The following is a 16272-nucleotide window of genomic DNA, read 5'->3' on the forward strand; positions in this document are numbered from 1 at the left end:
AGATTTGTTTTTGTTCAACCAAAATCCCCAATTTGGCAGGCTGACACGATGCCAACAAGCTGCTTACGTCCATGTGACTTCACTTTAAAAGCTCTGCGTGGCTTTTAATTAGGCAAAGACGTAATGCTAATCAAGCTAAGACAACATGCTGAAGGACTCCGTTGTTTGACTCTTGAGTTGCTGCAGTCTCCTCCAAACATAAGAGCACTTTTCTCGGGGGAGTATTCCAGCAGTGCTCTGTAGGCTATCGCTGCGTAAGTGCACTGTGCGAAGACAAGTTGTCTGATAAGAGGAGGTGATGCATAATGAGATTTCTCTGAAAAGCCCGCAAGACAGACTGAGAGGGAGATAAGTTCATCTTTCCATTGTTGCAAACCCACTGATAACAAACAGGCGGCCTCGGGCTGCAGCTTTAAACATTATGAACTCAAATATCAAAGAGATACGGAGAATGTTTCTACCACAAGCTGATTTAAAGAAGCAGCCCGGCATGTGTGAGACCAACTATTATCTGCATCCGGAGAGGCGAGGAGACGGGAGAAACAGAGGAGGGAGATGTCGTGAAAAAGAATGAGAGGAGATGCATTTGGAGAGAGATGACACGTCGACTCTGAATATTATGCAGAGGCAGATGTCATGCATGGCGGAGAGGAACATGGAGGTAAACAGAGCGCGGTCTGCCAGGCACGAACTGCATCAGGGAGCGCTGCAGTGGCGTTCAGACCAAAATATCTTGGAGCAAATTTGTGGAAGTGAAAGAGCAGAATGAGCTCATGAAGAAAGTGGAGAAAGAAAGAAATGATCATCTTGCAGCTAGCTGCGATAAGTTCTTACGAGTTGCGCATGTCCTTATAGCGCCGGCAGCCGCACTATGTGCTGAGCTTAAAGACCCCAGCGAATCAATGTGTAGGAAAATGGTAAACCTGATGGAGTCCCATCGATTAATGACAGGTTTACCATGAATAAATATGGATCTAAATGCCAGCCTTGTCATTGAAGATGAAGACATTGTTAATTCATATGCATCCGACGAACCACAGGCTTCTAATTATGAGCCTGTTTGGCGTCAAAGAGAGCAAGAACAGGCCGGGATGAGGATGAATAAAGGCCACAGCTGTAGTGCGATGAGAGCTGGGCAGGCGTCGTGATGAGTGACCGATATCTAACGCCGTGCTCACACCACAACGCTGTAAAGTTCATCACATACAAAAGGCTGTAACAAACAAATTGGGAGCATTAATACTTACCCGTTACAGTTTGTAACGGTAAATCTAAGCTACGTGTGTGAGAGAGAGACAAAAAGGGAGAGAGAGAGAGGTGACAGTTTACTGATACTTTCACCTGCACAAAAACACACCCAGGCACGAAAACTAGCTTCGTCCGTCTTCCTGTCCTCGGCTCGATGTCCTGCGACCGGCACGAACACAAAAATGAACCATCATAAGGTGAAATGCAATGTTAGGCTACCCAAATAATATCTACACAATACGACTGATAGGAGCGATACGGCCGCTCAGACTCACCACCACCTACTTCTGCACGTTGAGCTCAGGCTGGGACACCGCGAGTCCCTCTTGTTACGTAATATGACGCCATGTTGAAAAAAGTTCCTCTAAATTTGTGCCACTATGTCTTGTAAATGAGTTTCCCACAAACCTGCAGGTCTGTCCTCACCCTAAGTGCTTTAAAGGAAGAGGACCAACCCGCCTTTCATGCTGAGCAAGGACAAGAACAAGTGCTTTACCTTGTGCACACACTTTCACCACCACTTATATCCCATATCGTAGCAACCAGATGCAGCAAAAGTGTCTCAGCTGAATAAAACCCTGCGCCCTCCAAAGTGCAGCCTGTAGGAAACCTTGTGGTGGACACGCGGGCCGACACGGCGGCTTAAAGTTGAAGGAGCTGTTTTCCGAAAGGGTCGGGCGAGGTCGGATTACAGTCCCGGAAACCTGCGACTAAACGAGAACGAGACGTGCAAATGAAAAGTCCTCATCTGTTCGGGGATGTTGTGTTAAGGGGCGAAACCACTCAAGGCTGTGGCTCAGGTCGTCCACTAATTGGAAGATCTGCCGCTCCATTTCTGGCTCTTCCTCTCTGCTCGCCGCAGTGTAATTGGTGCAAAATACAGAGCCCCGAATTGCTCCTGAAGGCTGCGCCGTAAGTGCGTAAATGTACATTAAAACAAGACCCTGATAAGCTGCCGTTAGCACTCTATAAATACGTGTCTAAATGGGGTAAGTGGTCGAAGTTTAAAGCACTCTGAGTGGTTGGAAGACTAGAAAGGCGCTATATAAGTGCAGTCCATTTACCTTTTACCACTATAAGAGGAAGAGCTGCTGGGGCGAGAACACTGAAATGGATAGTGTAGGAGGAGAAAATGGTCAGAAATATCTGGAACAAGAACAAGTGCATGTCAGACGAAGAGGATACATTGTGTTTCCCTCTGAAACTGTTTAACTATAAGTCTTACTGTGAGCAGGAGCTTCTGTTTCTTCTTTGCTGTGTTAAAGGAGAAACTCAGTCGGTCAAAGCTGGTGTTCTCTGTAATCGAAAGAAGCAATAATATGTGAAATTGGCGCCATAGCTGTGGGGAAAGTCGCACAAACAGCTCGTGGTTTCGCCCATTCTACATTCCTACAACACCCAGCGTGCATTGCGCCCCTCGCTCTGAAAGGAACGTGTGCATGACAGCTGCCTTGCATTCCCTGCGTCTGTTTGGAGCGTCCAGGATCGTCGCGAGATGCAGTCTGCACATGAGCAGTAGTTGCAGTGTAGAGGCAGAGGGGATGCGACGGGGTCAACACAGCAGCAGGGACAACAATGGCAGAAAGTTCTGAAGACAAGCTGATAGACCAAGACACATTTGTACGATGTGTCGTTGCCACCGCACAGAGACAAACATGCCTGTCAAACAGCTGCAGACTAAAGTTACATTTTAGAAGTCGACTTGGAAACCTGCAAAACTAAATGGACAAAACAAGTCCGGGACCGTTACGTCCGAGCACGGTGGAACACGTTGGAGAGACGGAGCGGGGACGGTGCAGACGTTGTCGCTTGTTCTGCTCTCTCAGAATGAACATCACAGTAACCTCCTCGAGTGTCGCCATATCAGTTGTTTACATCCTGCACATACAGTAGTTGCATACGGCCTGAGCTCTCTGGTGCGCCCTCTAGAGGTATCCTCCAGTAACACGAGTAGTGCACAGACAAGTTTGAGGCGGTTGTGCATGCAAATGCAAGGTTAATAAACAAGTGTATCTCCGGCCTTCTGATGTCATTATAATCCATATCTCTCTGTGTGTGCAGGTGTACCCCGAGCTCCAGATTACCAATGTGGTCGAGGCCAACCAGCCCGCCAGCATCCAGAACTGGTGCAAGAAGGGCCGCAAGCAGTGTCGCAGCCACATGCACATTGTGGTGCCCTACCGCTGCCTGGGTGAGTCCCATGCACGATCCTACTCATTAACAGTTTTAGTGCTTTATGGGTATTATCAGCATTGTTTGCAATCAGTCAGGGGGTTGGGATTAAGCGGCCCTCTGAATTATGAATGTGCATATTTGTTTGTTGCTGCAGTGGGAGAATTTGTGAGCGACGCCCTGCTCGTTCCCGACAAGTGCAAGTTCCTGCACCAGGAGCGCATGGACCAGTGTGAGAGCCACCTGCACTGGCACACTGTCGCCAAGGAGGTACGCACACACACGAATGCACAGTAATCTAATGACTAGCAGGAACAGCTGCTTCCGTATTCTTTTGTGTATTTGCATCTTCCCGTCTTCCGGATGCTTGTGTTGGAGTTTGGTGTCTTATTCTTCCTCTGCAGTCCTGTGGCGACCGCACCATGAACCTCCACGACTACGGCATGCTGCTGCCGTGCGGCATCGACCGCTTCCGCGGGGTCGAGTTCGTGTGCTGTCCCGCCGAGGCCGAGCGTGACGCCGACAGCACCGAGCAAGACGCTGATGACTCCGACGTCTGGTGGGGCGGAGCTGAGACTGACTATTCTGACAACAGGTACACACACACACACACACGCGTAGATAAATGAGGGCAAGGCTGCAGCAGAGTAATACATCAGATGATCCTTTCATTTCGCCGTGAGGGTGAAATTTTCTCTCCTTGGAAGCAGCTTGGTTATAATTTAAAGTCTGTCCTTCCTTCCTTCTCATCCATCCTTCTTGTCCTCCTTATTTCCTCATCCCTCTTTCCCTCCCTCATATCTCTCCATATGTCTTTACCTTTCTCTTCCTTTCCTTCTCTCTCCATCCCTCCTCCTCTCCCCAGTATGGTGCGTGAGCCCGAGCCAACGGAGCAGCAAGAGGAAACCAGGCCATCTGTGGTGGAGGAGGACAACCAGGAGGAGGAGGAGGAGGAAGCTGTGGCCGAGGAAGAGGACGAGGAAGAGGAGGAGGAAGAGGACGTGCTGGACAACGACCGCGACGGGGACGGAGAGGAGGACGAGGAGGTGGTGGAGGAAGAGGAGGACGAGGAGGATGAGGGGGATGACGACATCGTGGACCCGCTTGACGATGACACCGACGAGCCAACCACCAATGTTGCAATGACGACTACTACCACCACCACCACCACCGAGTCTGTGGAGGAGGTTGTCAGGGGTGAGGAACGATCTGTGGCTCTATCTTTACTGATCAGGGTATTTAAAGGTCCTTGAAAAGCCCTGAAAATGTAAGCCCCTTTAAAGGAAATACATTAGTCAAGCGCCACCTTCCTTTAAATTTAGATTAATGTTGGACAAGCTCTAAAGCGCAACATAAAAAACATGTTTTTCCTACATTTTTTCTGCTTTGCTAAACACAATTGAACATCATGTTCCTCATGCATTAATTTCCTGCTGTCATTTCTCCCCCTGCGCTCGTTTATCATCTCAGAGTTTTCATTAGCTGCGATCCATTAGAATCACGATTGGTTGTTCTTCATTTTAGTGTAAAATTGCTCTTAAAAGTTGCATTAATTATGCTCAAACATGCCTCTCTGCTCCTTTTTATTTTCATGACATGTCCCTGAATTTACGGGGGTATTTTTAGGTGACTTCCTCTAACGAAGCTGAAGAAAACATGACTTTTTTTTGGCACTTCTGCTTAAGTGTGTGTGTATGTGTTCTCCAAGATGTGTGCTGGGCCAACGCAGAGACAGGTCCCTGCCGGGCCATGCTGCCCCGCTGGTTCTTTGACCGCCAGGAGGGCCGCTGTGCTCAGTTTATCTACGGCGGCTGCGGAGGCAACAGGAATAACTTTGACTCAGAGGAGTACTGCCTGTCTGTCTGCAGCAGCGTCAGTAAGTCCTGCCGACAGCAGCTCAACCTCGACCAGCAGCTCACTGGCTCGGGTTGCAAATTGTTGTCCGTCTCCGGTGTGTCTCTAACCCTCACTTTGACTCTGGACTCCCTAAAAGCACAGTATTTCACATGGATGAGTGTATTTAAGCCATGGGTGAAGCTCTTTCTCTCTTACAAAGGAGGCTGCTGCGTCCCCTGTGAATCCAAAACACAACATAGAGGTATTATTTTAGCCCACATGATGATCTTCTCTAAACCTAACTATTAGTTTTTGCTTACAAAGTCCCTGAAGTTTTTTTATGCACCAAGAGGATGCAGAAAAAGATCAAGTATAAAAGCCTAATCCATCTATATCAGAATACAGACCCACCAATCTGTCAATCTTAGCTCAATTAAGTAGAGGTAGGAATCACAGGATAAGTCACGATAAGATACGCCGCCCACGATAACGATAATATCGCGATTCTGCGATAATTGAAAAAGGGAAAGAGCTGCACGAGATGCACCAAGTTATCGGCATGTTATCTGCATCGGCAGAGATGTCATTTTTCTGCCGATATTCTGCCTTAACACTCGGTGATTCCCTAAAACAGCCTGAGGTAATGCTACAACATTAGCTTGTTGCGACTGTGCGCACACTGCCTGCGCAAAGTTATCAACAATATTCAAATAAAGACAAAAAAATCACAGAAACGATGAAGTTAAACAACTTTCACAACTCTTAACTAGCAACAGTTAGCTCACATTCTCGTCATTTTACCGACTTAACAACATCAAACACACTGACAATACACTCAACAGAGAGTAACATAAACATCAGTGCAAAACTAACTTACATATTCGTGGATGCACACGCGATAAAAAGAGTCCATCGACGATCACTGATGTCTCCGTAGTAGGTGCAGTAAACAAGTCCGGGCGTGTCTCCCTCACTGCCGTGTTTCGGGGGGGATGCTGCTTTCAGGTGAGCTCAGAAACGTGAGTGACCTTTTGTACAACGCCTCTTCCGTCAAGCATGAAGAAGGGTGCAAGATGTTTTTGGCCACTATAATAAGAGTAGGCATGATATTAATTCCACTACAGAGGAAACTTGATGTACTCTGCAATTAGGTGGGAAAAAAACGTGCCGAATATATCGGTATCCAAATCGGCAAAAAGGGTTGGAAAATATCAGCATATCGGATATCGGCCAAAAAAATCAATATCGTGCATCCCTAATAAGAGCAATAAAAAGCAGTCAAAGAGAATAAATGAATCAGGAAGAAGATAAAAGACATAAAAGCAATAAAAGAACTAAAAGAGATAAAAGATGAGAAATAAAGCAATAAAAGAGATAAAAAAAAGGGATACAAAAAATAAGCGCAATAAAAGAGATAAAAAGAAGGAATAAAGTCAGATAAAATTTAAAAGATGATTAAAAGCCGATAAGTAGATGACATCACATAAAAGCAAGTCTATAAAAGCGATTTAAAAGATGTCACTGACTCTGCACGCCTTATCTCCTCAGGCAGGTCGTTCCAAAGTCGAGGGGCCCTGATGGCAAAAGCGCGATCTTGACTTTGGAACGACCAGAAGGCCTCCCACCTGAGGACCTGACAAAGGGATCAGTAAAATCTTAAAATCAACTCTAAAAGTGACAGGAAGCCGATGTAGCGAAGCCAGGACTGGGGTGATGTGATGTCGTCTGTTGCAACCAGAAAGAAGCCGAGGGTTAATGTATTTATTCACTTCAATTTGGTGTCACAGAATTTGACACAAATTGAGATAAAATAATGACGCTTTGGGAAATCTGTTTTGACCGCCGTATATTTAGGACCGCCGAAGGAAGGGCTGAGGGTGGGAGTCGAACACCGCCGCATTGAGGCCTGAGCCTCTGTATGTGGGCCGCCTATTTAACCGCTAAGCTAAACCGACACCCTTATAGCCCCATGTAACACCATTGGAATGGGAATGGTGGCTAACCCTAACATGGTGACCTCACATCGGGATTTCAAAATAAGAGTTCTGTATATGTCAAAGATTGTAATTGGGATCAGTAGTTGCGCTCAATAAAATTGGATCACTCTGGATTGACAGATCATTACACCCCAAAATAAGACCTTAAATAGACACAAAATCAACTGTTTTTCAGCTGTAGTTTGGTGCGAGCCTCCTGGATATTTAATCTCTGAATTAAGCCAGAGAAGGGGTAAATAAACTTATAAGCTCATGGTTTTTCTTACACTCTGAAACGCCGTGTTTTCAGGGAGTCCCTCTTGTACCCGAGCTGTCAGTTATTAACCGCCACTCAAACGTTCCTCGCTTGGTGTGCTTCTCTTCTAGACGTTCCCTCCCTTCCAGCTTCATTCCTGGCTAACCTTTACCTTTTCCCCCACCGTGTGTGTGTGTGTGTGTGTGTGTGTGTGTGTGTCAGACAAATAAATGTGTTTGCACTCAACACAGACTTTACCTTTCCCTTAATCCCTTGTGGAGCCTTAAAACCTGACCGTCTGTGCTCCCACTGATCCTTTCCTGAATCCTTCTGGTGTTCAGTATGAGGAATAAGATGAAGCAGAGCTGGAGAGCAGGATACTCAGAGGTGTATGGTGTTGTATGAACACCAGATTTAAATGACCAAGTGAAACAAAACGATACACTCCCATAACAACGGTTTCAAACAGAGGCTTCATTTTCACGCACAATTTGCCTCAGAGGCTGAACGACATCCTCCAGGTTTCCCCTGTAAGCGGCCTTATGGGGGACGTATGCTAACTGCTGTAATTCCAATTATTACAGCTGTTTCACGGGCGCCACCTTATATATTCCTTTAACATGAACACGCTCTGTGAAATCATCCAGGCAGGAATTACTTCACAATAATCCCCACCTCGCTGCACATTATCCCTGATGTGTTGCGGCGGGCGCGCTTGCGTACGCTCTGCCAGCCGTGTCACAGAGGAAATAAGATCTGCTTAATTCATTACATTCACCGAAATCGGGTCGAATTACCCCGCTGCAGCTCTGAAAATGTGAAATGTTTCCAAGGTAGCAGTCAGGAAAAACTCATCAATACATCATTACACAGTCCTGCACACACCTGCCTGCTATGACACATTGTGATGATTGATTATAAGTGGAAACAGTGGAAACGAGGAGCTGATTTTAGCGCCGAGTTATTGTTTGGCCATTAAAATGTAGCAATAATGGGGACGATTACTTCTCGCCACTTCCTCTTTAGCGAGGCGTGATCGCTCATTCACAAACACACTGATTAGATTTCATTTTCCTCTTCTAGGTGAGAGCGTGTGTAGAAGATGCTTTAAGGCTCTGATGCCGATTCCAGCGTTGTGTAAGGTTCACTGACCTTGCTCGATGAAGGCGTGATCCGCCCTGCAGCAAAATGGAGTCAAGCTATCTCCCTATACTTTGATCTAATTTTACCCACGGTGTGTGTTTAGGTGTGAAAGTGTGTGTGTGTGTTTTGGTGTTGCGGTTCTGCTCTGCTGAGCATCGTGGAGGTGAGAATGGCTGCAGTGTCTTTGTTCTCTCCCACGCTAACACACACACACACACACACACACACACAAGCGCTGAAGCTGTGTTAATTAAAAATCATTCTCAGAGCAGAAAGTGTTTCATCAAAGGGCTTTTTATACACAAAGTTTGCAGTTATTGATGCACTTTTCTAGTCTGCTAGTCCACTCAAAGCGCTTCTGTCACATTCACACACTCATGGCAAAGGCTGCTATGCCAACCTCCAATCAGGATCTATGCCTTGTCTTGCCCAAGGACACGTCGTATCGATAGCCTTCCACTTCCACGAGACAACCAACCCTACCACTGCCGCCCCTTAAGGCCAATTCAGATCAATGATTCACACCGAGGCTGGATGCAACCGCCAAAAGAATCCCTCGACATCTGATCGTAAACGTTCTTAAACTGGGTCGTTCACATCAAAGCAACACAACGCAGCTGACCGTCTCCATAGCAACGACGCACTGACATACCCCACTTCTTCTGCGTTAATACTATAACGTTAGTATTGGGTCTGTTTGCCTTCATCTGATGGTCGAGTTTGTTTCTTTTTTTCTTTGGATTTTCACTTCTTGTTGAAGTTGTATCTGTAGTCATCCATCTTTTCTTTGTTTGTTCAGCCATAGTAGATTACTGTTCGCTCGCAACACTTGCAGAGAGCGGCAAAGCAGCCGCTTAGCTCCGCCTACCCTCTCTGGCAGACCAACCACTGCTGGCTGATGGAAAACGCGTCACTAAAGCCCCTTTCCCACTCAGCAAAAAACCCGCTATCACCCGGCTTCTTTGCTAAGTGGGAAAGGTCACAACTGGCATTCAGACCCGGGTAGTTAGCGCCTCGGCACAGCTACAAATTCCATCCTTTTCCGTCCGAGCAGCGCTCAAACATTGTTCCAAATTTGTTTCTGGTGCGTCAACTCGCTAATTTTGGTGGGAAAGGGGTAGAACTGGGTGCCACTTGTGATTTTTTCCCATGAAAGTCGCCACAGACACCCAGTCTGTAATACTGCAAAGGCTTTCATCAGTGGGCCATAGGCTCAATCACCATTGTGTTACCTCATTCAGCGATAGATAGAGACTTAACAGACATTTATTTAAATGAAAATCTTCGAGATTATCACTTTAAGCACTGCATTCAATACATTTTGGTGACTAGACCAACATGAATCAGGATGGACGGTTGTCTGTCTGAAGCAGCCACGCCTGCCAGAGCAAATAGAGCTTGCAGATTTGTCATTAACCTCTAGAGTTATCTTACAATGCAGACGTTTTTATTAACTCGGGTATCACTTCCCCGAAGAAATGTCCCATTTATTCTGAATAATATACAGACCTGATTAGCTTTCTTTGGAACTACCTTCCACCGAAGAAAATAGTCCCTATATATTCTGTTCTCAGTGTTTTCTGTGGATTATTCAGCATAACAGGGAAATTCAAATGAACTAGTTACAGAAATAGATGTTCCTATTGAACTTCCCCTCTCCATATCGCTGCAGACACCTCACACACACACCTCTAAACTGGTGTAAATAAAACCACAACTATCTGCATGGCACCTCCAGTAAAAGCTTTTTTAAATTGTGTGAACTGAACCTTTAAATGCTTCTGAGGAACAGAGGGTAACGAAACGCTCGTCTCAGGTCAAAGTGAATAACACCTCGGTTGTTTTTGTGTCTTGTGCGGTCATGCGCCGCCGCCAGACATAACCAATTTCACATGACGGGCGACCTTCACGCATCCACACGCGCTCACACACACACAGCCGGACACTTTTAAAGCACACTTGTGAAAGATAATCAACTTTCCACTGATTAAATTTAGGTTTCACGCAATATGTGGTCCAATTATCTTTCTTACTGCTAAGAGTCTTTGCTTTTCTGAGCCCACAGGGTGAATTCTAGCGTCAGAGCTCTGAATGAAGTTATTCTGTCTGTTACAAAGACTCCGGGTCATCTGAGGCGTCCACTTGTTTGTTTACGGAAGGTTCTGGCTTCCAGCTACTGTTTCCTCTCACTCTTGATTCCCCTCTAACCCTGTTAACCCAATTTGAATCCAGTGTGTTTTGTCTCTGCGACACATCCAATCTCCATCCAGCCGAATAAACGTGTCTCACTTAATCTCTCGTTGTCGCTCTGCTTTCATTTCATGCAGTCCCCACAGCCACGCCCAGCTCCCCCGACGCCGTGGACCACTACCTGGAGACGCCCGCCGATGAGAACGAACACGCCCACTTCCAGAAGGCTAAAGAGAGCCTGGAGGCAAAGCACCGCGAGAGGATGTCCCAGGTACTGTCGCAGAGGGAGGAGGGGAGGAAAGAAGCACAGGCTGCGTGCTGTGTTTTCAACAATCTTTGATCTAAATGGGAGTTAATCCAGAAGCCTGGCAGCTGCAAGTTAAGCTGTAACAGCTGCAACTTTATCATTCAGCGCAAATGTGCCCAATCAAAATACATCTACTTAAGTGCTTGACAAAGTGTCTGACAGCATTGCAGAAAGATATCTACAGAGATAGAGCTCCTTTTGTTGAGATAAGATCCTTATTTTAACCAGAAACAGCTCTTCCTTCAATTCCACCAGACTCCATTTACAAAAACGGTGATTTTACCTCTTAAATGCAGGAGTTGCTGCAGGAGCTTCTCGTTACCTCGACAGGTTAGATGTTTATATAGTTGTGTAACTTGGGCGTTTAAATGGCTTAACTATGACCCAAAACAGCACAAAAACACAAACTGACTAATCGATCAAGGCAGCGGTAGAACAGCAACTCCAGACATCTGCGAGGTAAAATCGCTGTTTTTGTCAATGGGGATTGGTGGCTTTGAAAAGAGCAGTGTAGCTTCCCAGCTAGCAGGGAACGTTCCCCTAACATTGGCTAACATTACCTACAAGTTCTAATTACGTTTGAAAGAAAATGTTTTAATCTAATATTCAAAGAACGTTTTAAGGATGATCATTTCAAATAAAGTTCTTGTAACGTTAAAAGTTAAAAGTTTTAACTGCAACATGCTGAGGATCTTGAACGTGATTTATAAAACGTCCCTGTGATTTGAACATTCTCACTGCAACTTTATGAAAATGTTTTCAGAGAACGTTCTCCGACTATTAAAAGGAACATTCTGGGAACCAAATAAAAACTTCCCGCTCAAAACATTACCAGAACATTGCCCGTAACGTTCTCAGAACCGTAAACACTTTAATATATTCATCATCACTTCTCATTGAAACAGTCTGACTGAAGCATGCAGCCTGATCGCTCCTTTTTGTGTGGAAGAAGTGTCACATGACGCGTAAAACGCCCCTTTTTCTGTGAGCATATTGTCTCGACAACGAAAACATACATGACGTCAGAGTTTTGATTATCAACACTCTATTTTTAGTTCGTCAGCATCTCGTGTTCGTCACTGAAAAAAAAGTCCTAGTCATAATTGTCGTTAACGAAATGAACACTTTACCGCCTGTCTTATATTTCAGGGATTTCTGTCATGTTTTCAGACAGTTTGAAAAACAATCCGAGCCTGCAAGTGGCAAAAAAAGGCCTCTCAGTGGACGTACTTTGGTTTGGTGTAATTGCCCCCTAGGATTATGATGTAGCAATTACAACCCGTCTCGCAGCAGCCGGCTGAAGCAACCTATTGAAGCAATTCCAAAACATATTGTACCTATTTGTCATGAAGTACCCTAATAATAAAGAAGGTGGGCCCTGGTTTAATATACCAGAATTCCCCTTTAAGTCTGTAGCCTGAAAACTGATCAGCAGTCACATACACGTGCGTGTGCGTACGCAGTGAGAACAGAGGAGAGGAGACGAGGACAAGGATATTTCTATGAATAGAAAATGGAGGAAGAAAAGGTGTGTCAAGAAAAACGAATAGGTGCGGCTGTTAATCCCCCCCGGGTGAGGCGGCCGAGCCAATTCGGCTTTAATTGTATTCTTTAATCAAGCGGCTCGCTCTCCGGAAGAGAGCCAGATGGTCCACAGTTTTCAAGGCTGCAGATAAGAACACTAAACCTCATCTTGCTTTAAAAGTGCTCCTTCTTTTTGACCAGAGTTTGTGCATCGCTCCTGATAGCTCTGTTTTGTTTTGCGTGGGTTGCTATAGGCGCTGCATCATCCCATTTACCACAGTTGACTTCACCCTTACACATACTGTTCGGTCATGTCTTAAAGCTGAATTAAAGAGTCCTCCCTGTGAGTCAGAGAGAAGGAACTAAAGCAGGATGTACAATCCTTTTTTAAGACGATGAAACTGAACAAAAGGGAACAGAAACTGGATATTTACAGCCGTTTCACACCGCACATTGACTCAAAATATAGACCCCCCTCATGTCATCATGCTGTTTGTGCACACACACAGGAAGCATCTGATATTCGCCCTCTGCAGCCATGATCTTATCTCACCACAGCCGTGTCAAACGTCACATCTTCCTCCCTGTAGACAGCCGTGAAAAGATCAGAAACTGAAAGATAAAGAAGACTGACAGGTGTAATTGATGTTTTCCCTTTTTGTTGTACGCAGGTGATGAGGGAGTGGGAGGAGGCCGAGAGGGAAGCGAAGAACCTCCCACGTGCCGACAAGAAGGCTGTCATCCAGGTGAGACACGCGCGCGCACAAACTGGATGTAAACCAAACCACCCGGAGTGTTTCGGTAAATGATTTATATGTCGCAATCCGTGTGTGTGCACGCAGCGTTTCCAGGAGAAGGTGGAGGCGTTGGAGCAGGAGGCAGCCAGCGAGCGGCAGCAGCTGGTGGAGACGCACATGGCTCGGGTGGAGGCTCTGCTTAACGACCGCCGCCGCCTGGCGTTGGAGAGCTACCTGACCGCACTGCAGCAGGACCCGCCCAGGGTATGTTATATATATATATGTATATATGTACACGCATTCAGCTTTCCTGTAAAGGATGCAGATGATTGACAGAATTTAATAACACAGGAACAATAACTATCAGACTCACATCCCCTGTGGTTTGCTGTTGTTCTGCCCTCTCTCTCCGTCTTGTAGACAAGTTATGTCTTGTTTTTATTTGAGGCGAGAAACTTTCTCCAGTCCCTCATCCAGGCAGGAGGCCAGAGGAGATTGCTTTCCTGTTCAACTTGATTTAAAACTAAACTAATATAGTTATAGCAGTCAGTCAAGAGCTAAGACTTCCGACCTTATGTTGTATGTTTGAGGATGAGACAGTTATGTTGCGTTCAATTAAATCATGTCCCCAAGAGGAGGAGAAATCTTTGAAAATGCTCGTTTGTTGAACGGAGGTCGGATCGATCCGATGCATTCGAGGAAGTCGGGAAATCTGAACGCTAAACGGCTTTCGTGACACAGCCTCAAGGGAATTCATCTCAAGTTAAAGTTTAGATCTAGAACAAACTGTTAGCTGTTAGCATGCAGATGTCTGTTTATAGAGATTAATCAGAAGCTAAATCGTCGTAAGATTATGGTGGGTTACGTTCAGCCTGCTTTTGCTCTCCTTACGCCGCAGCCTGCTGATACATGATTGGTCGATATTACTCGGATTACAAGCGTAGTTCAAACAGAACACTTGCCTTCCCGGAAATCCACGTCCCTGCCTACAGATGGTACATTTCAATGAAGAGATAACCTGCAGGAGAATGTAGCAAAAACATGCAGGTGGCCATAATCTGGCACTGGGAAATCTATGCTAGCATAATGCTATTAAAAGAGCAGCTCCAGTCACGTTTTAAGACGTGTAAAATGCTCTGCTTGAAATGGTAAATTGTGTTGTTTCTATTGCAGATGAAACTATAGCCTTTTTTACACTGCGGTTCCGCCTCAGCGCCGTAACGAAGCTTTGCCTCATGCCACCTTTGTCATTCTACATCGGACTACGCAACGCCGGCGTAAAGTCGCCGCAGTGTGTGTCCGGCGTTGCGGGAGCAAAACGTGTGCGAGGTTTAAACAAACAGCGCAGGCTTCAAATACACACACGGCTCAGAGGTGGAAAGACTTCGCCCCACCATTCCTCCTCCGTGCGTTCTACATAGAAGACAGAATGTAACAGAGGCGTAATAATCCCACCTTGAACTGGCAGTCTAAAAAGCCCTTTTCAAAATGATGTCAAGGTGTCAAAGCTGCTACAAAACCTGACTAACTGCTATGTTCTGTCTTTATACATCTAAATAAAGGAGCCTGTTAAACAGAATAACATGTAAGAAGTCAGATGAATGCAAACTAGTAAATCAACATCCTGTCTAACAAATAAGTTCCCTGCTCCAGACTCGATATAAATATATCACACTGTCCTTCCTCCGCTCATAACCATCTGTCTCGGTCTCTCTGTCTGCGTTTTGTAGCCTCGCCACGTCTTCAGCCTGCTGAAGAAGTACGTGCGTGCCGAGCAGAAGGACAGGCAGCACACCCTCAAACACTTTGAACACGTCCGCATGGTGGATCCCAAGAAGGCTGCGCAGATCAGACCTCAGGTAGACACACACAGCTCCTCTTTGAGACAGCATCCAGCAATGATTTTACTTTTAAATGAGGTGCCACTTTTACAAAATACATTATGCATTATTTCTGTGTGTGTGTGTGTGTGTGTAAAAGGTGCTGACCCACCTGCGTGTCATTGAGGAGCGTATGAACCAGTCTCTTGGACTTCTCTACAAGGTGCCCGGTGTGGCCGACGACATCCAGGACCAAGTTGGTGAGTTTGACATTTAAGACTTTTACATGGTTCAGCTTAAACCTACTGAGGGGAGTCTTTAGTTTGTTATGAAACACTCTAAAATTTAGCTCTGATGCCTCTTTGTAACCAGAGTGTGTGCAGTAGAGATCGGCTGGTGTAGCCGCCGTATCGACGTCCCGCCCCTTTCTCTACCCAAAACACACATTTACCTCGTGGCCTTGACGTGTTGGAGCCCTCAGGTGGGCTCAGTCTGCAGCAGAACAGCTACTTGTGTCGGTCTGAAGCAGATATTCATGGAAAGTTCACTGACTGTAGTGTTAGTGTTAGTCACGTCTCCTCTCGCCGTTCCTCCTCTACTCTGCTACTCAGGAACAGAACGCTGCAGGAGCCCCATTTGTCAACTACAGTGGCGCCACCCGGCGACTTCTACTATGCAGACGTCACCATCGCAAGATGGCAGCGCCTATCACGGGGCTATTTTGACTTCAGTTTTGTACAATGGGAGCAGATGGAGATGCATCGTCCATCTTTATATACAGTCATTGTCTGGACCCAATAAATTGATGCACAGAATGCAGCGTACGTTTACATTGTCCACTGGTGAAGTTTTACAGTGTAGTAGTTAGTAGTCTTACATAACCAACAAAAATACCTTACTGCATCCTGCAATCCTGCATCCTTCATTTATTCATGATAAAGACTATTGTGGCTTTGCAAGGCTTGGACTTGCAAGGAGTCTTTCAAATGATCCTCTGCAACGTGGGGGAGCCTCGGTCGGGCCTCCGCCATAGGGTGGGGGGAAGGCGGACCTCCTTAGGACC

The 16272-nt window shown here is 46.0% G+C and overlaps 1 protein-coding gene across 2 annotated transcripts in view; it reads left to right on the forward strand.

The window, feature by feature from the left end:
* Positions 1 to 16272, forward strand: part of appa (amyloid beta (A4) precursor protein a) — a 55146-nt gene that overhangs the window by 28001 nt on the left and 10873 nt on the right. The window contains exons 3-12 of one of the 2 annotated variants that reach the window (XM_069675596.1): positions 3310 to 3439; positions 3578 to 3690; positions 3825 to 4015; positions 4286 to 4617; positions 5129 to 5296; positions 10959 to 11092; positions 13324 to 13398; positions 13495 to 13653; positions 15120 to 15248; positions 15370 to 15469. In XM_069675596.1, coding sequence (XP_069531697.1) covers positions 3310 to 3439; positions 3578 to 3690; positions 3825 to 4015; positions 4286 to 4617; positions 5129 to 5296; positions 10959 to 11092; positions 13324 to 13398; positions 13495 to 13653; positions 15120 to 15248; positions 15370 to 15469 — 1531 coding nt within the window. The remainder of the gene's footprint in view (positions 1 to 3309; positions 3440 to 3577; positions 3691 to 3824; positions 4016 to 4285; positions 4618 to 5128; positions 5297 to 10958; positions 11093 to 13323; positions 13399 to 13494; positions 13654 to 15119; positions 15249 to 15369; positions 15470 to 16272) is intronic. The other variant, XM_069675597.1, reaches the window with a different exon arrangement.

Source organism: Semicossyphus pulcher, unplaced genomic scaffold (genome assembly GCF_022749685.1).
Source record: "Semicossyphus pulcher isolate SPU_LCO1_2020_fin unplaced genomic scaffold, fSemPul1.0.p SCAF_24, whole genome shotgun sequence".
In the NCBI taxonomy this organism is placed as follows: domain Eukaryota; kingdom Metazoa; phylum Chordata; class Actinopteri; order Labriformes; family Labridae; genus Semicossyphus; species Semicossyphus pulcher.